Raw genomic sequence first — 21,480 nt, forward strand, 5'->3', positions numbered from 1 at the left:
CTGAGAAAAATTAAAGCCACATATCCTCAATCCATAATGTAACAGAAAGTTTTCTCGAGATGTGCATGTACACACTGGTAGGTGCCTTGAAGGAAGAGCAGAGGCCAAGTGGGTCAAGTACTGTGGTCATGAGTAAGTGCTGCAAGTAAATCAAGTATGACAAACTGAAAAAGACATGTTGAATGTGTTGCGCTGAGTAAATTTCCTCTATACAAATTATGACCTGAATGAAGTCATATATAGAGGAGAAATGGCTGAAAGCAAGAGCACCGAAAGCATAGTCTGTGTTCTTTTTTGAAAATGCCAGGAGAATAGAGTAGGCAGTTAACACTGCCTACTATAATTCAAGTTAAGCTGTGAAGCAAATTCAATCACAAATTAAAAGTAAAACTGCAGTGTGAACTGACATTAAGTGCAGGATCCAACAGGTTAGAGTTGACACAGAACTGGAAACGAATTGAAGAGGGACACATACTAGGATGCATGAATGTAACTGAATGTATGCATGCATGTTTGTTGCAATGTTGTTCAAGCTAAAAGCAAAAATGCAGAAAAAGTTGAGATCTCCAAGAAAAAGAAAACATTCATGCATAAACTACTGTAAAGTAAGATAACAATGTGATTTGTATATATGATGGATGGGGTAGAGTGCATGTACAAGTAAATAACAGGAAAAAAAATCAAATGTGGTTTATGAATGAGATGTTGAACATAATTATGTTGCAAGGTTATAAGTATACTATGACGTGATCAATATGTAGTCTGTAGGACAAACATTTATGGTCAACAAAACAAATTTCAGCTGTAGTTACATCTGCAAGTGTGCATTTGAAATGTGCAGATGAATTGCATACAAAATAGAATGCATAAAAAGGCATAGAACAAGTAATTTTTGTGTTAGTGTATGCATGAAAAGCAGCATGTCATCATCATCATCATTGTTCATTTAACGTCCGCTTTCCATGCTGGGATGGGTTGGACGATTTGACTGAGGACTGGCAAACCAGATGGCTGCACCAGGCTCCAATCTGATCTGGCAGAGTTTCTACAGCTGGATGCTCTTCCTAAGGCCAACCACTCCGAGAGTATAGTGAGTGCTTTTACGTGCCACCGGTATGAAGGCCAGTCAGGCGGTACTGGCAACGGCCATGCTCAAATGGTGTTTTTTATGTGCCACCTGCACAGGAGCTAGTCCAGCAGCACTGGCAATGACCTCACTTGAATATTTTTTCACGTGCTACTGGTACAAGTGCCAGTAAGGCAACGCTGGTAATGATCACACTCGAACAGTGCTTTTTACGTGCCACCGGCATGGAAGCCAGTCAGCTGCTCAAGCAACGATCATGCTCGGATGGTGCTCTTAGCGCTCCATTAGCATGGATGCCAGTCATGAGCATGTGCATGAATGAACATTAGAAACACAACACAAAAAAGCATGCAAAATGAAAAATATATATAAACAAGAGGAACAAGACAAAAAATTTATATGTAGAAACAGTCCATTACTGGGAATTTGAGGGACATGAAAAATGTTTATAGAATTCATACAGTTCATGTCATTTCATTTTTTAATTTCTTAACATTGTAAATTGCAACACTGTACATAGCATGATGGCCAATATATTACCTCCAGAAGTGGAGGTAACAACAGAAAATTGTATTCATATTGGTGAATTGGCTTGATCAGATGGTAAAATAGATATTACCTTACATTCAAGGTGAGCCCTCCTTAGGCAGCTGATGCCCTTCTTGTTGTCAATCTTCATCTATTTCCAAACAAGGTAATATTTATTCATTGGAATTGAATGATCCTGTTTGCATGATAGCGACACAATGTCAAGAGAAGAATACACACACACACACATACATGCACATGAGAGTCTTTTTTCAGTTTCTGTCTATCAAATCCTCTCACAAGGCTTTGGTTAGTCCATGGATATAGTTGAAGACACTTGCTCAAGGTACCATAAAGCATGATTGAACCTGAAATCATGTGGTTGGGAAGCAAACTTCTTAACCATAGTGCCATGCCGGCACCACAGATATATGTACGTATGTATGCATATGTATTCCCCCTCCTCCCCTACTGCAGGATGTTCCACTTTCCCTCATGTGCCTATTTGCAAACTTTCTATGCCTTTACATATCTACCATATCCACCTCTCAGCCACTCCAATTCCTTTCACCATCACTTGCTATCTCCCACTCTCCCCTCACACTCTTATGGAACATCTCTATCCCCTCTGTACTACTTATACTCCCCCCACTGTTACCTATGGGTAGGTTCTCTCTCTTTCAGAGCCTACCCATATCTCTGTCTTTATCTTTCTCTCTAATGCTCTCCCATCTTCCTCTCCTTCTTTGTCCTACTGGAGTAGCCAAGTATCTCTGTAGCAAGACAGCTATCCCTGTCCCTCCAACCTCTCACCTGACACACAACCATTTGTCTCTCTCCCTCAGCTGAGAAGTCTTTGTCTTGCAAGCTACTTAGTGACCCTGCAGGTGCTGGTGCCATGTAAAAAGTGCCCATGCTGGCATCACATAAAAAAGCTCCTGTGCTGGTGCCACATAAAAAGCACCCACACCCTTGACATTAAGAAGAGCATCCAACCATAGAAACCATGCCAAAACAGGCAACTAGAGCCTGGTGCAGCTCTTTGGCTTGTCAGTTCCTTGTCAAACTGTATAATCCATGCCAGCATGGAAAACAGACATTAGATGATGATGATGATTATGTCTATATATGTATGTGTGTGTATACACACACACACGTATGTGTGTATATTAAATTAAATAGGTACTGGTGGAATACATTTTTTCAATATAAAATGATAGAGCTGTTTCCACTATCTATAATATAATGGAGAAAGCTGCTTATTAATTAGGTATGTAGAAAGGTAGGCCCCAAAACGGCATGCATTCTCTCCTGATGACCCCATACACTTGCTGGCTTCAGGTATGTGGAGCTTTCAACTGGTAGCTCTCGCATGTGCAAGTTGTTTGCAAAACATCAGTTACTGAAAGAAAGCATTAAAGGCTTGACTGTCTGGAAATTTTTTTATAAATTCATGTTCCAAGAAATTTCCTGTAATTTCAATTTCTGAAGTTTATTGAATATTTGAACAAGAAGTTTTTCTCTAATTTAAATATTCATTGCATTCACTGTGCAGAATATTTAATAAACACTGAAAATGTGCAGAGAACAACTTTTGCCACATTCCAGGGAGAAAAATTAGAAGTAGTTGATAGCTTCCGTTACCTAGGTGACCAAGTGGGTGCTCTGAAAGTGTAGCTGCTAAAATAAGAATAGTCTGGGCAAAGTTCAGAGAGCTCTTACCTCTTCTGGTGACAAAGGGCCTCTCGCTCAGAGTAAAAGGTAGACATGTGTACGAACAGCCATGCTACATGGCAGTGAAACATGGGCCGTGACTGCTAAGGACATGCGTAAGCTTGCAAGGAATGAAGCCAATATGTTCCGCTGGATGTGTAATGTCAGTGTGCATACTGGACAGAGTGTAAGTACCTTGAGAGAAAAGTTAGACCTAAGGAGCATCACTTGTGGTGTGCAAGAGAGACAACTGCGCTGGTATGATCATGTGGTGAGAATGGATGAAGATAGCTGTGTGAAAAAGTGCCACACTGGCAGTTGAGTGTACCTGTGGAAGAGGTAGACCGGAAGACCTGGGATGTGGTGAAACACGACCTTTGAATATTAGGCCTCAACGAGGCAATGACTAGTGACCGAGACCTTTGGAAATATGCTATGCTTGAGAAGACTTGGAAAGCCAAGTGAGACCATAACCCGTGGCCTATGCCAAAGGTGTAACCAGCCCACTTATGTGTACCTTTCCTTCATTGGACACTAAACTCTGCTTGTGAAGACCTGTTGAGGCAAGTGAAATCGAAATTGAAATCAAATTCGATGACAGTACCGCATGACTGGCATCCGTGCTAGTGGAGCGCTAAGAGCACCATCCAAGCATGATCATTGCCTGAGCAGCTGACTGGCTTCTGTGCAGGTGGCACATAAAAAGCACCATTCAAGCGTGATATTACCAGCTTCGCCTTACTGGTACTTGTGCCAGTGACACGTGAAAAAATATTCGAGCGAGGTTATTGCCAGTGCCGCTGGACTGGCTCCTGTGCAGGTGGCACGTAAAAAACACCATTTGAGCGTGGCCGTTGCCAGTACCGCTTGACTGGCCCAGCATGCAAAGCAGATGTTAAACGATGATGATGATGATATTAATTTATTGCAGGAGAAATTTTCCATTTTTAATTTGCAACAATCTCTCACACCTCTACTTTCATTAACGATAATTTCATTTACATTCATTTCAAGTTTCAGTTCGCTATTTGCAAAATGCAGTTTATTCTATATATGTAATGTAAAAAAATTTTTTATTGAATGAATGAATGCTATTGGACAAAATAGCTGCATAACTTTGAAGCTTCCATGACACAGTATACCAGTATAATTTTTTTTTTTAATGTAGAAATGATTTTGTTGGTATGGCTGTCTAGAACACTATAAACCTTACAATAATAACAATGTGATCACTGTTATTTCTAGCATGCTAAACATGCTAGGGTTACCTTGAAATTTCTTTAAATTACAGATATATTTGTTTTTACTCTAGGCACAAGGCCCAAAATTTTTGGGGAGGAGGTAGTCTATTAGATCGACCCCAGTACGCAACTGGTACTTAATTTATCAACCCCGAAAGGATGAAAGGCAAAGTTGACCTCAGCGGAATTTGCACTCAGAGCGTAAAGACAGGTGAAATACCCCTAAGCATTTTGCCCAGCGTACTAACGTTTCTGCCAGCTCACTGCCCTTTAAATTACAGATATATTACAACTACAATAAATTATTGAAAGAAATGTTTACTAAGCAAGTGAGATTTTTTATAAATTGAAGTTTACATGCAAATTTACTTTCTGAACTTCCTTTTATTATTGGGTATTTCAAGTTCACAAATTCAAATATTCGGTACAAGATAGTTTGACATCCTTTTGCTTGGACTCGCACACTTCATTCATTTCCATAACAATTTTTACTTATTTACTTTTCGTGCGCCGTGTACAGCTCTATGTATTTGTAGTCAGTCACACACGCACATGTGTGTTTTTGTATGTACATTTGTATACATTTATGTATGTATGTTTGTGTGTGAGTGAGAGAGAGAATGTGTGAATTGGTGTGTTGTCATGTATATGTACATACATAAATACACATGCATACATTACATCTTTCATTTTCTCCTCTCTTTCACTTTAAAACAAAAGAAAATGGATAAAAATTTTTACAGAAATTAACAAAAACCAGCAGTTTATGTTGGCATTTCTGGAGGTTCAACCCAAAGAATGCTAATAGTTTTTAACGAGCTTTTATTTATACAATTTTTTCAGTTCCTGTTTATTTCATTTGTTATTTTCAATGTTCTCTCTCTCCCCCCACTCTTTTTCTCTCATACACACAGTCTCTCTGATATAAACACACACAGTCTCTAATATAAAAGTTACTAAAGTTCCAGGAAATATACTGTCTTCGAATTTCTGTTCAAATCTTTTAACTGTTGAAACAAATGCTTCATTTATGTTGAAATGTCTCATAGTTTCTGTTATCACTTTTCCATTTTGAATTTGATTTAATATAATAGCCTTTCTAGAGAAATTGACTTAGGTGACATTTGAAATTCTGGTTTAATCTTTAAAATATTTAAAACTATAAAAACAAAATAATGATGCTAACTTTAGAGTAGTTTACTTCAAAATCAAAAAAATGAAACAAAAGTAAAATGAAGAGAAAATATGAAAAAACAAGACAGAAATGAAAAAGTTGTGCTTCTCTATACATAAAGAGAAAAAACAAAACTTCAGTCCCCAAAAATGTGTGGAGTGAGTATAATGTGGACTGAGGGACAACTGTGTGTGTGTGTGTGTGCGCATGCGCACGCATGTGTGTACGTGTATGTGTACGTGTGTGCATACGTGTGTGTCCTCAGCACAGTTTCCATCAATGGAATTTCACTCACAAGGCATTGGCCAAGCTGAAGCTACAATAGCAGATACTTTCCCAAGGTGATGTGGAGTGAGGATTGAATCCAGAACTACATGATTGCAAAATTTACTTTTTAACCAGCCATACAAACTTCTTGGAATATGAGTGCTGCAGCTACTAAAATTGTATGTAATTATCTTCAGAAACCAGCTATGAGAAAGCTGGCACAAGAAAGACAAAGAGGTAGTTAGTGAGAGAAAAATGTAAACAGAAAGTTAGTGAAAGAGCTTTATTAATTATAAATATCAACAAAAAAAAAATAATGTAAAGAGAAAATAAATGAAAATAAAAATTATAGAATTAAACACAGAAATATTGCATTAAGAAGTAAATCATACTTACACCAATTATTAGTTGTTCAAGCTATGAAAATATAACAAATAGATGAATTAATGTTCAACATACACTTCAAATCAGTCTGTATAGATACTGATTGAGCTTTAAGAGATGTTCTCATAAATCAAATGTATTATTGATCAGTAATCATCTAGAACATGTGTGTGTATGCATGTGAGAGGGTGTATATGTGAATGCATCTGCAGATTGGAAAGAATTGTAAATATTTCTTTCTTGCAATTGTTTCTGAATGTTAAATAAACATTTTTTTTTTTTAAATCAAAGACATTGGATGTCTTTGATGGAAAGTGAAGGAGAGAAAGTACCATCTATTCTGATCAGTGAAATCAAGAGAGCCCTCAAGCTGATGAACAAAGGAAAAGTACCGGGCAAGGATGGTATAACATCTGAAATGCTGCAGGATGATGGAGAGCAGCTATGGAAAATCCTTGCTTTATGCTTCAACCACTACCTAGAGGAAGAATCAATACCTTCGTAATGGAAGGAGTCAAATACGATCCTACTGTACAAAAAGGGTGATAAGAAAGATCTTAAGAATAACAATGTACAAAAATTAATATCATAAACAATGTAAAATTTATTAAAATAAACAAATTCTACATTTCTTATTGAATAATTTTCTCACTGACATCTTGTACATAAAATAGCAAAAGCTATGAAGAACAGTGAACAATATTTACTGCATAAGCTACTCTGTTACATGGTGATCTTTCCTCAGATATGATGCCCTTATCCTAATTTGACAGAAAAGAGCAGACTTCAATCAACTTGCTCTGCACTACTGCAGTTGTATGATGTGGGTACACAAAATGTTTCAATTTATGTTGAGTATAAATAAACAATGATTGAAATGTTGCCAATATTCAGAACATATGCTCAATCCATTTGAACACACTTCCAAGGTCCACAAACTGACAATGTATCATTAACTTTTATTAGATGCAGTCTTAACTTTTGATAATTATCAGAGAATTTAAAAAGTTTTTCCGATGGAACCACACCTGACCACCAAACAGAGTTGTACTTTTTTAATCATTTACCGACTACTCATATAAGTGCCATGTATTCTAGCTAATACTGTGGCTCTATAAGATGTTCATCAAACTGTTCTCACAGATTAAAAGATTCCTCTTTAGCAAATGAAAGCCGCAAATTTGAAAGTGATTCCAAATATTGTTGGAATACTTTACGGCATTAGTCTTTCTTCCTGTTTTTTTTTTTTTTAAATCTATAAGTATTCAATTGTTTGAGAATGTTTTCAATGATTAGTATATTTCTTCAAAGATGAAGCTAAGAAAATTATATGACAATTCTTATTGCTGTTATGTGTCAAACATGAAAGTGCACCAAAATCTGAAATATTCTTTCTAATAATATGATTAATGTTGAAATAATGTTATGAAAGAATTAAGCCATTTAGGTATATTTGGTGAAGCTTGTTGAAACATATCTAGATCCTTAATGATTGCTTTCCTAAGAGAAAGTGTTGCAATCTATATACACACAATACTACTCCATAAGCCTACCTGTCATCATTTGATTAATTCCATTGTGACTGGGGAAAGGTGTAACTTGTAAAAGCTAAGGCCATCCTTCCTGAGATAACTCTAGTTATTGCAAGTTTTGATACATTCACAGTATGAGTGTGAGCATACTGAAAATAGCTATAAAATTTATGCTTCGGTAAGACGAATGATAAGAATTCTAAAAGACCATTCCCTTTATTTTGATTTCAGAGCCTGTATATTTTTCAAGAGTAATCCCCTTTTCACATATATTCAAGCCCAGAGAAATCAGACTTGTTCTTTAGGAGAATGACTTTTCTTTATTGACTGAGAATTTTGCCTTAGTTAATGTAGCAACAACTACATTCTCTCTGCTCCTTAACTTTGATTCAGTGGTAGCACAGATGAGGATATACTCTGACTCCTTTGATCCCTTTTATTACAGCTTCCATACAGTTCTGAAAACCCATTTGAAATCTGTTCATCAAGTACTGATTATTGGTTGTATTAATAACACAAATACACTGGATATTTAGCTAACCATATTTGCTGATATGTTTGCTGTGAATCAAGTGTTGAGAAAAATGTTGTGTCATGCCACAAAAAATCATATCAATTGATAGCATGAAAAATTAATATGTGAATTTAAATGTGGCTTGTAATCAGTGCTCTTATAAAGAGACTCATCTCTTTTTTTTCAGAGGGACCTGACAAGAGAGTAATCTGATGATATAACACCTATCATTTCTAATCTTTGCAACTTATCATTAACTTCATTATCTAAATGAAATGGAATATGTCTTATTGAATTAATCACACAATAGTTTGTATCGTGACAAGTCAATACAAGCTTGAAAACCATTAACCTTTTCAAGCTCATCTGAACTGTTCTTAATTATATCTTTTATGGTCAATCCCAAAGTGAAAGGGCTGTAGCAGATCTATACTGCAATTCAAACTTGGAACTTTTGGTTTCCCAACAGTGTTGTAACCAGGATTTTGGCATGTCAGCAAAAATCTTATCGTTTTGTAGGAATTTTTGGAACCTGGACACAACAACTTGTGGATGTGACAACATCAAGAAAAGTGTAACCAGCAATGCTCAACAACTATACATTGTACTCTTTGACTGATGGCAGCAGAATTTCTAACAAATCAAAAGTTGTTTTCAGTCAAGCTTTGATTATGCTAATTAAAAAATTAGCAAACTACAGGTAATGGATCAGAGTTGGAGGAACACAGAAACAAACTTGATTGGGTCAGCAGTCAGGAAACAGCAAGCTGATACTGGGAAACAAGGTGCAATTGACAAGTAAAAACACTTGAAAGTAATAGATAGAATCATAGTGATAAAGCATGACCGCAAATAAAATTCTTAGACTAAATCTAACAGATACTATCACCAAAAGACCACCAGAACTTGCTATGCAAATAATTTTAGCTGATTTTCTTTTGACAACCTGGCTGTCAGCAAAACATGAATACTACACCAGCTAACCTCCAATATATCAACATTCATCACTATGTAGAAAAATCTTTATATATCGTGAAATGAAGCAATTGAAAATATGATTACTGCTCATGACACCCTAGCATTCACTTTTAAATCAAAATTTCTATTGCTTTTGTGAAATCTTGAGTTATCTACACAATTGTTATTTATTTTTAGCATTTGTTTACGACAATTAGGGGTTAGCAACCATTATCTTGGCCTATGCCCCTCAAGCCCAGGCTACCCGATGGACAGAAAGACTGATTTTATGACGCCCTCCTGCAGACTACCTCGTCAATGAATGACAGGGACCTTCTCTTTGTGGCTGGTGACTTTAATGGTCATGTAGGACAACATTCAAGGGGCTTCTATGGTGTACATGGAGGCTATGGTTTTGGTTCCCGCAATGAGGAGGGAACCAGGCTGATGGAGTTCTGTGATGCAAATGACCTTATGGTTTGCAATACTAACTTCAGGAAACCTGCCAGTCACCTAGTCACCTACCATTCTGGCAGACACACTCGCCAAATTGACTACATCCTCGCCAGAAAAAGGGAAAGATGGCTGCTTATAAATGCCAAAACCTTCCCAGGCGAAGAATGTACCCCACCACATAGTAGTTAGTGACTTCAGGATCAGGGCTAAGTGGTTGCCCAGAAGACAACCAGCTTGGCGGAGAAGGGTCTGGAATCTCAAAGATCCTGCAAATGGACAGAGATTTAGTGACTTATTACTCGAAGCCTTTGACGAAATAGAAGGGGATGTAGCTTCACACGATATAGAAGGCAACTGGACATTTCTATGGGACAACCTGCTGAGGGCCACTGATCAGATCTGTGGATGGTGTAAAGTCCCCTCTTGACCCAAAATAATGTGGTGGTGGAACAATGTTGTTGACAGGGCTATTGAGACAAAAGAAACAGGCTTGCAAGGACTGGAAGAACGGTGGTAGCAGGGAATTGTATCAGACTACCAGAAAGGAAGCTAGGAGACAGGTTTATTTAGCCAGAGGGGAAGCAGATAAGAAAAAATTTGCCAATGTTCTGCGCTGTGAGGACCAAAGACTTGAGGTATTTTGTGTTGCAAGACAGTGTGTAAGAGAGAATCGTGATGTCATGGGAGAGAAATGTGTTCGCATGGATGATGGTATGCTTGCACTAAACGAGGCTAAAAGAAAGAGGTTTGGAGACGCCACTACGAAAGGTTGCTCAATAAAGAGAATGAATGGGAGGAAGAGAGTCTGCCGAATGTCGACCCAACAGAGGGACCAGCGATTCGAGTTGACAGTACCATAGTAGATAAAGCTATTAAGAGTATGAAGACAGGGAAAGCCCCCGGCCCATCAGGAATCACTGCAGAGATGCTCAAAATATCTGGCAGTGTCGGCTATAGCCTAGTCATCTGTATTGTTAATCAGGTGATACATGAAGGAGTCATACTCAATGACTGGTGTAGCAGCACCATAGTCAGCTGCTACAAAGGTAAAGGTGACGCTTTAGATACAAATAATTAGAGGTATTAAATTGTTAGATCAGGTAATGAAAGTCACGGAGAGGGTCATAGCTCAACTAATTAGAGAAAGAGTTAGTGTAGATGAGATGCAGTTTGGGTTCATGCCAGGGAAAAGCACCACTGATGCTATATTTCTGGTAAGACAGCTTCAGGAGAAATACCTAGCCAAAGATAAACCTCTGTACCTGGCTTTCGTTGACATGGAGAAAGCTTTTGGCAGGGTCCCCCGATCCCTTATCTGGTGGTCAATGAGGAAACTAGGGATAGAAGAATGGTTAGTGAGAGCTGTGCGAGCCATGTACAGAGACGCTGTCAGTAAGGTGAGGGTTGGCGACGAGTACAGTCAAGAATTCTGGGTAGAATTGCTGAGTTACTATCAGAATTAGAGGAGAAGTTTCAGGTGTGGAAGCAAGGACTAGAATCAAAGTGCCTTAGAGTCAACCTAGCTAAAACCAAAGTCCTAATAAGTAGGAAGGTAGACAAAACACAAACCCCTTCCGGTGGATGGCCCTCCTCGATCTGTAGAAAAGGCATAGGTAGAAACTCTGTAAGATGTACCCAGTGCAAGCTATGGATACATAAGAGGAGCAGCAATATCAAAGGAAGGTTAACTAGGAAGTTAGTTTTTGTATGTGGCAGATGTTCAGGAACAATAAACACTGAAAATGTGCAGAGAAGAACTTTGGCCACATTTCAAGGAGAAAAACTAGACTAAGTTGATAGCCTCTGCTATCTAGGTGACCAAGTTAGTAGTGGGGGAGGGCGCGCTGAAAGTGTAGCTGCTAGAATAAGAATAGCCTGAGCAAAGTTCAGAGAGCTCTTACTTCTGCTGGTGATAAGGGGCCTCTCATTCAGAGTAAAAGGCAGACTGTATGATGCATGTGTATGAACAGCCATGCTTCATGGTAGTGAAACATGGGCCGTGACTGCTGAGGACATGCATAAGCTTGCAAGGAATAAAGCCAGTATGCGCCGATGGATATGTAATGTCAGTGTACATACTCGACAGAGTGTAAGTACCTTGAGAGAAAAGTTGAACCTAAGAAGCTTCAGTTGTGGTGTGCAAGAGAGACGATTGCGCTGGAATGGTCATGTGGCAAGAATGGATGAGGATAGCTGTGTGAAACAGTGCCACACCCTAGCAGTTGAGGGAACCTGTGGAAGAGGTAGGCCCAGGAAGACCTGGGATTAGGTGGTGAGGCAACCTTCGAACATTGGGCCTCACCAAGGCGATGACTTCTGACCAAGACCTTTGGAAATATGCTGTGCGTGAGAAGACCCAGCAAACCAAGTGAGACCTAAATCCAAGGCCTCTGTCAGGGGTGTAGCCAGCCCACTTATGCATACCTTCCTTCATTGGACACTAAACTCTGTTTGCGAAGACCTGTTGAGGCAAGTGCAATTGAAATCGAACTAAATTCGACGACTGGCACCCATGCCAACGTCGTCTCCTTCAATGGACACGGAACTTGGCTTGCGAAGACCTGTTGGGGCAAGCAAAAGCGAAATCGTGATGGCACCTGTGCCCAGCGTCGCCTCCTTGGCACTTGTGCCGGTAGCACGTGTAAAGACATTCGAGCGAGATCATTGCCAGTGCCGCTGGACTGGCTCCTGTGCAGGTGGCACATAAAATACACCATTTTGAGTGTGGCCGTTGCCAGTACTGCCTGACTGGCCTTCGTGCCAGTGGCACATAAAAGCACCCACTACACTCTTGGAGTGGTTGGCGTTAGGAAGGGAATCAAGCTGTAGAAACTCTGCCAAATCAGTTTGGAGCCTGGTGTAGCCATCTGGTTCACCAGTCCTTAGTCAAATCGCCCAACCCATACTAGCATGGAAAGTGGACGTTAAACGATGATGATGATGATGATGATGATGAATTAGTAGAATCAGCATCACTTAAAACCTCATTAACATTATGACAAAACTTCAATTGGCAAAAGTTTGCAAAATATCCTACTTTTCTACATTTGTAACAATTTGAAGGCATGGCTGTGTGATTAAGAAGTTTGCTTCACAATTACATGGTTTTAGGTTCAGTCCCACAACATGGTACCTTAGACAAGTGTCTTCCATTATGGTCACAAGTCAACTACTACATTGTGAGTGAATTTGGTAGATGGAAAGTGTAGAAGCTTGTTGTGTGCATTCCTGTGTATTTGTTTACAACTTCATTGTTTAGCTGTTTAGCAAAAGGAAGATGATAAAATAAGTACCAAATTTAAAATTAGGAACCAAAGTCAATTTGATTCACTAAAACCATTGAGGTGATGCCCCAGTATGGCCACAGTTCAATGAACGAAAGAAGTAAGATTAAGAGAAAACTTGTCAAATATTTACACTTCCTCCTTACAATTTCCACATTTCTCCACATTATAAGTGCTACTCTGCTAAAGAGCTTTCTATCAATGTTGGAATTTGTTGATACTGGTGAAGAGCTACTTCAGTGTATTTCACATTAGAATGGCCCTTTAACTGATCTAAATTTCTTAACTTTACTCATTAAAAACAATGAGTTTATTTCTTCGAAATTTTCTTCGATTTTATTCAAATGACAGGGGGCCTGAGAATTAATAAAAAAATAAGTCATTGACTGATTCATTATCAAGTTGCTTCAAGTTCAGTAATTCGAGCCTATCTACAATTAACAGGATTTCTTTGGGTTTGATTAGCTGTTGAAGATTTACAGGGAAAAGAACAGATTTGATCTTTGTTATAGCCTCAACTCCTTTTACATCTTGCCACAGGTGGGTATAGATAAATTACTCTGACTACAACATCTCTCCCTTTGACTACAACATCTCTCCCTTTGAGATTGATTTCCATTGGAAGTTAATATTATTATTTTTATTTATTTATTTTCCTTTCATCACATCTACCTTTTTGAGATTTTCGTCCTAGGGAAGTTTAATATTTCTTCTGTTTTGGCACTACGTCCAACTGTTCTGTTCGCTTCCTCTTTCTTGTGCTGCTCCGACTGGAACATCAAAGGTATCAGAACACTTCCATGGATAGCTCTTTTCTTTTTTCCATGTTAATGATTTTCTTATAGTTTCATACCAAAAACAAATTTAAATGTCCTATGTCGCTACTTTTATATCCTGGCACAGGTGGGTATAGATAAATTATGCAGCGGAGGGTTAATCAATGTGTTCACACAATGTACTTTGCGAGACTACCAAAACACTCTCCCTGACTACTACCGATCTTTACTCTTTATAAGAGTTTGGCTAGTCCATTCTTCCAATCCCCCAGGGGTGCCAATGACTCTGGCCACATCTTCCCCTTTGAGACTGACTTCCATTCAAAGTTAATATTATTTTTATTTATTTATTCTTCTTTCATTACAACTCCACAGGTTAAAAGAAACACTTTTTTAAAAAGTTTAAAATGTCCTCACACATAAGTTTTGATTCTAACTATATTCGGCAGTTCTTCGTCTTCTTTCATATTAGCACGATTCATATGTTTCCCAGTGATCATCCTCATTGCCAATTGTTACATAAGGCAGCTGCACATTATTTGTATGAAATTTTTATCATGATAATGCAATGACACCTTGTACAACTTTCTGATAGTCCTCTGTGCTTATAACAATGAACAATTTCATAAGATAGAAAGCCTATAACTTAGTACAACTATCAGAGATTTATTTATTTTTAAGTAATTTATGACTAAACCCACAATTCAATTAATGAAATTCAATTTAAGAAGGAATTTTATGACATCCATTTTACATATTCTTTAAGAAGGCATTTTACTATATCATACTTGTGATTTACAACAGTACATAAGTAGTTTTTCAAAAATTCATCATAATCTGTGTGAAAACAGATTCTGGTGCCAAAATAGTTTTACATTAGCTCTACTAATAGCAGATGTTTTTGTGAAAAACACATTGTAAAAAAGTAAGTGAAATGAAGATACAAACAGCTTACATTTTATTGATGACATTGCCTTATGATTTAATCATTTATACATGCAAGTTTTTAAAAGGTGCTCACAAAGTTGTTAACAGAATTAGTACAACAAACAGCATGATTTTGATCATTTCATTTTGGTCCTGTATTAATAGTGAGGACACACAAAATATAGAATTAGCATAACAGCTGTAATATTACAGTAAATGCATTAAAACAATATATTTTTTATCAAATATAGACAACAAAAACAATCACTATTGATATATAGATTTTCCTATATCATGCTCATTCATGCTAAACCAATTGACATTGCTGGATAGTTTGAGTCATGCAGAAACTAAATGTTTTTAATGACTGATGTGCAGAATACACTGTCTCATTGAATAAATTCTTTGGTAAAAATGTGATGTAAAATTGCAAGATTTTATTATAATAAAGCAAATTCTATATAAAATATGACCACATTTTAATACTTTCTAAATAACTAACACTCAAATATAACAACTGAAAAGTATACTAAAATTTGACACATTTTCAAAAAGCCTGCAACCTGGCCCTTTTACCTATGAGCTGAGAATATTAACATGTGTAAAGGGTTACAGAGTTGAAGCACTGCAGAAATTTTGCCACACAATAAGTCAAATCATACAGAAGGAATACTAAATACCTATCAGAAAATTTTAAAAGAGTTAAAATCATTACCAATTACTAATACTATGCATAAAATTCCCATTGTATTTTTTCTCTCTTTCATTAGAGATTTGCTCTTACCTTTATCACAGTAATCTGGTGGGTCCTATGATGGTCTATTTAATTCAGATCATGTGCAATGATTGCTGAAACTCAGACTGATATATTCTGCTAATGTCCTCATATTTCATTGAATTCTTTTCCCTACCTAATGTGCTTTACAAAATGCAATTCACATGATTAGCATGATCAAAACTTCCAGAGTGAAAGTGATGTGATTAACTACTGTCTAAAAAATAGTAAATTTATGCCAAACTCTAGTTAATCATTACAAGAGTATGTCATAAGACATGTGATGCTGCATTGACAAAAAATTAACCCAAAGGGAAAAAAAGAAACAAAAAAGTGCCCATCTAGTAGCAAAAAAACATAAGCATAAAATTCACTATGAGTCCAAAACACTTTTTAAACCCAACAAAGCAAAGAAGGACTAAAACAATCTGAACATTCCAGAACAGCTGATAATTTACAAATGTCATTACAAGAAAACCAAGTAAATACAATTGGCTTCTATAAAAGAAACAATTACATAGTAGTATCACTATGAGATCGGTTTTGAAAGATTTTCTGTGTGAAATAAAATTGGGATTTATGAACAAGCTAACTTGATGAGAAGCCACTTAGTGTAAGGTACTATGAAGAAGGAGAAATTAAGATGAAAGGAATGGATTTATTTTAGACTTGAAAGAGTTCAGGTTATGAGAAAATAATGAAAATAAAAAGAGTTCCAAAGTCTGACAGTTCGAGGGAAAAAGCCATGATTATAGAAAGACTTCCTTAATTCATGAAAGTACAACATTTGGCTGAAGTTGCTGTGAGTTTTGAGTCAGGCAAGATGGAATGAAAAGAGAGAGTCTGTCAGAGTACTTCCTGTGGTAATAATGATAGAAAGGACTCAGACTGGCTCCGTCATGTCCAAATGACAAGATGAAGCACCTGCCCAAATGTGACAACAATATTCCATACAAGGACAACTTATGGACTTGTAAGATACAAAATGGTCTTGGTAATCCTTTGACCTATACAATAATCCAAACTTACAGGAAGCAGGCCCACCAATTGACTATACATAAAGATCCTAAGAAAGATTAGATGAGAAAGTAAGACTGAGTAATTTCAAAGAAGACTTTTCTTCAAGTGGTTTGACTGTCACACCATATGATACCTCAGACCTATAACTCATGCAAATGAGAGGAAGATAGGGATCCTGCTTTCTACTGAAAGACATGAGTTTGGTCTTGCCAGGGTTGAAAGTAATTAGCCACTTCTTGCCCCATTTCTTAACAATTTGCAGATCTGCTTCAAGAATAGCAGCAAATTTTAACTGATTTCAAGGGAGATGATGTAGAGTTCTACAAAATGGCACAAATAGAAAATTAAACTCCTTTATAAAGACTCCTTTATAGCTGCTCTAAGTATAGAAATATGGTTCTATATCAGTCTCCTTCTATATAGGCTGGACCAGACAAGGTGGACCTCGATTATGTCAGAGACATCCAGCAGCCCACTGCAACCACTCTAACCAGATCATTCATGTTACCAATACCAATGGTACTGCTGGCCAAGTGCATAGGCCTTGTGATCATAACACATGGTCCACCCTAAACAAAATCACATGAAGGCCATCTCTGGTTTGAACAACAAGCCTCTCTGCTCCTTTCCATAAGTTTAGTAGTGATGGTAAACTGGGTGATGAGAGCAGGCTTGATCAGCTGGAAACCTTTAGTCTAGAGCCACATGCTGGCAACTCTCACATAAAGATTGTCCTATCCGTTAAATGTGGTGTTGTGGCTGTTTGGTAGCTGTAGGATGTGACTGAGATGGCCTATTCAGGATCATCACAGTCCACCCCATATGGGAAATCCCCTAGAAAAGGTGGTGCAAACATCTTACAAATCAGTGAATCCAGTGTTGGCTTTGCAATGAAAACCTCCCTGGTGAACAATACAATCTGGTTACTACTTATATCAGTCAACAGCTCATGTTCCACCCCTTCTCAATAGCTGTATCTTTATGTTGATTTCAGCTTGGTTCTGGGGATGAGATTAAGGATTTTTTCTACTCCAATTTCCAGGTTGTGCCAAGAAGAGACAAACTCTTCATGTTGGAAAATTTCAACACCAGGGTCAGACAAGCTAATGACCTCTGGATGGGAATTCTGGGAAAGTAGGGTGTGGGAAGCTGCAGCAAGGCAATGTACAGTACCTTGCTAAAAAACACAGCATGCTGTAGAGAATCGTACTCATGACTTTATGATCGTGGGCCAAATACCCCTAACCACTGAGCCATGTACCTTCACTCTCTTAACCGTAGAGAAAAGGAGTGAAGTGATAGGAACAGAGAAAGGAAAGCCTCAGTCATTTACAATGACAATTAGACAGAGATATGATTGATCTTGTCTAGCTTCTTTACTTTTAACAATGAAGAAGAGGGGAAGACATTTAGTAATGAATAGAGGGAAAGTCTTTCAGGTGTTTACATTTTTATTCTGGGAGTTCTAGAATGACTAACTGTTAGCTCTCTCTTATTTCCCTCTACTTCCGGTACTTATTCACTGTCTTTCATAGCTCTTCATGTCTTTTAATTAGCGGAGGGGAAGATCATGTTTTTTCTTCAGGTACATTTAACGTTTTCTCTACAAACTACAAACAAGAACCCCTCCCTTCCTTTTTTTTCATACAAAGACTAATGCAAATTTCGAACAGGGTATAACTCTGAAAAGAGCCCAGAAAAATGGGTATTACCCCCTACAAAATGGGTGGAGGAGAAAAGTTGCCAACAGGTGACTACACAAAATTAAACTCTATATTTTAAAGAGCGTCTTCTCCAATAACTTCGGGCTGCCCAAAGCCGCATGAGTGAATTTGGTAGATGGAAACTGAAAGAAGCCCATCATGTATATATATATATATATATATATATATATATATATATATATATATATATATATATATATATATATATATATATATATGCGAGTAAAAATAAATACAAAAAAGGTGGGGGTTTTTGTATGATTGTGTATAGAGGAATATATTATTTTGCTTAAAAGAGTTCCAACACTGTCTGTTTTTTATGTTTTATTTATATTCCTGCAGAACTAATGTGGGGTATAGAATATGGAATATACAATATATAATATGATATACAATATACAATATAAAATAAAATAAAATAAAAATGGATGGCACCATGAAAGAAAGTATTGAATGTAGATGAAATATTGAATGTTCAATATAAAGGATCAAATATATAAATATATAAATATAAATATATATATATAAAGGCGACTCGAGTTTCAGGGCTATTTCCCTTCATCATGGCCGGTATGACAGACTTTAACAGACTGTAATAAGTTGGCTGGTTTTCTGTCTTTTATACCAATTCCTTTGGTATAAAAGCAGTAGGTGTTTGGCTATTTTTAGAATTGATGTTAAATCTATTTTTAGAAATGATGATATTTTAATTTATTGTTTTGTGTGGGTTGTAGGGATAAGATTTTTAAACCCCAGTAGGTGTTTGGTTGTTCTTAGAAATGATGCCAAATCTATTTATAGAAATGATGATATCTGAGAGATTTTTTGTGTTTTGGTTACAGGGATAAGATTTTTAAACCCCAAGTAAGATGGATTTAATCATTGTTTGTTAAGAGTGGGTTTGAATTTCTTAATAAAGTCCTTTTCTTTGCATTTTCTTTCAATTTCATTCCGGTTGTAAAGTTTATGGAATGGAAATATAATAAAAGTTTGATGACCACATGTTGCTAGATGGTTACTCAGTGGTATTTGGCGGACTTCTGGGTTTTTAATCTGTTGTCGATGTACCCCTGAGCTTTCCGATAGTGCATTACCTGTCTGGCCAACGTACAATTCTTCACAATTAGGGCATTTGATGCAGTAGATTAGATTTCTACTTTTGCAGTTCATGTTCACATTGGTGAATATTTTCTCTGTTTTTGTGTTCGTATATGGGCCGGTATGGATTGATCGGCATGTGCCGCATCGGCTATCATTGCATTTGGATACAGTGAATGTTTTATTTTTGTTGCTGAGGTCAAACCTTGCCTTTGTTAATAGTTTTTTCAAGTTTTTAGGTTGTCTCTTACTGAGAGTTATATTTTGATCTGTAATGATATTTCTCAATTCCTTACTTTGTGCAAGGATCGGTAAGTTTGCTTTGGCGATATTAAAGATGTTCTGGTGGCATGGATTTTGTGTCACTATATATATATATATATATATATATATATCATATTTTGCATCCCCGTAACTTAGCTGTTCAGCAGAAGAGACTGATAGAATAAGCACCAAGCTTGCAGGGAATAAGTCCAGGGGTTGATTTCTTTGACTAAAGGGTGGTGCTCCAGTATGGCCACCATCAAATGACAGAAACAAGTAAAAGAATGCCATAAAAACATTCCATACCACTAAACCAAGAAGGTTTTTTGAATATGTATAATGTACTTTAAGGCTAAATAGTAATTCTGTTTACGTTTGCGTAACTGAGATATTTTGGTTGGATTATATAGTTATCGGTTTTACACGTCTTTCTATATTCTGTAACTGTTACAATACAGAAACATTTCTCATGATACCAGCACACAATTTACAGATGCTTACATTTTTTGTTTTCAGTGAATTTTCCACAGGTCCAGCTAGAAATTATGAATACAAGCAGCCAAAATGGGATTCCTCTGAAGGGTCTCTAGAATAATGTTAATCAATAGGGTGCTTAGAGATCAAAGAGTCACTCTAGGTCAAGCTGCTACTTCTCTGCAGTACTGGTACTATGGACATGTGATAAGAATATTGCATGAAAAAAATCACAAGACGCATATGTTGAGCCGAGCCAACCAGCAGGAGACCTAGGGGTAGACCAAAAAGGAGATGGCTAGGGGTAGACCAAAAAGGAGATGGCTAGGGGTAGACCAAAAATGAGTTTCAGTTAGTTATGCTTGAGAATCCAGCAGGAATATGTAATGAGAATTGCTTCTGAAAGGAGCCTATGACTGAGGTATCTGAAGACTGTACCCTGATAGCCCTTCCAGGAATAGTGGGGAGAAGATGGGTGGATAGATATATTTGTTTTCTTTTGTAGAACTTTGTTGGTAGAAGTAGAATGTATTAACATAAGATTTTGATTCTTTCTATGACTCAGAACCAGTATTTGAAGGTTATATCCAATATTGTATCTGGTCCTGTAAGTCAATATTACATTTTAGATTTAACATGATGCATAAAACCACATTTTTCAAGGGAATGTTTTTCAGTTATTAAAAAAATTAATGTTAACTTACATATTTTTTATCAACAGCATCAAAACATGCTTTCATCCATTTTATAACTTGGCAGGCACCAGGACAGGAAGTATCTTCTCGGAGAATCTTTAAATTTAATTCTGTAATGAAAAAAATATTTAAAAGTTTCTAAAAAATGATTTTAAAGAAGTAATGATTTCAGGCCTTATATTATTCATATAGGTAACAATCCAAATGAAAAATAAATGCAATATGAAATAAAATAAAGAATTAAAAAAACAATTGTTCTTGAGCTACAGTTGCTTAGCAAGGGATTTGATCTGAGTTTGTGAGTTAGTACTAAAACAATTACATTGTGGTAAAGTCATCATAGCCATCAAAAGCACATGTTCACTGTTAAATTCATTCTTGTCTTATTAGTTTGGCTTTCATAATGCATTTATAATCTGGCTACTGTTATTCTACTTCACAAAATTTCTGAAAACATCTTATCTCTAAAATATTTCAAAATATGAATTAAATTATTATAATGATTGCTTTGATATATTTTGGAAATTAATATCTATATAATGGATTTTTTTTTAAAGATAATTTTTCTTTAAAAATGTTTTACTGTTAAG

The 21,480-nt window shown here is 36.8% G+C and overlaps 1 protein-coding gene across 1 annotated transcript in view; it reads right to left on the bottom strand.

The window, feature by feature from the left end:
- The window catches only part of LOC106869597 (HORMA domain-containing protein 1), a 660,018-nt gene that overhangs the window by 478,303 nt on the left and 160,235 nt on the right, over window positions 1-21,480 (bottom strand). Inside the window, exons 4-5 of the mRNA XM_089352345.1 lie at window positions 20,900-21,000; window positions 6,407-6,427 (exon numbers count right to left, since the gene is read on the bottom strand). Coding sequence (XP_089208471.1) covers window positions 6,407-6,427; window positions 20,900-21,000 — 122 coding nt within the window. The remainder of the gene's footprint in view (window positions 1-6,406; window positions 6,428-20,899; window positions 21,001-21,480) is intronic.

Source organism: Octopus bimaculoides, chromosome 5 (assembly GCF_046866305.1).
Source record: "Octopus bimaculoides isolate indiv1 chromosome 5, ASM4686630v1, whole genome shotgun sequence".
Lineage (NCBI taxonomy): Eukaryota > Metazoa > Mollusca > Cephalopoda > Octopoda > Octopodidae > Octopus > Octopus bimaculoides.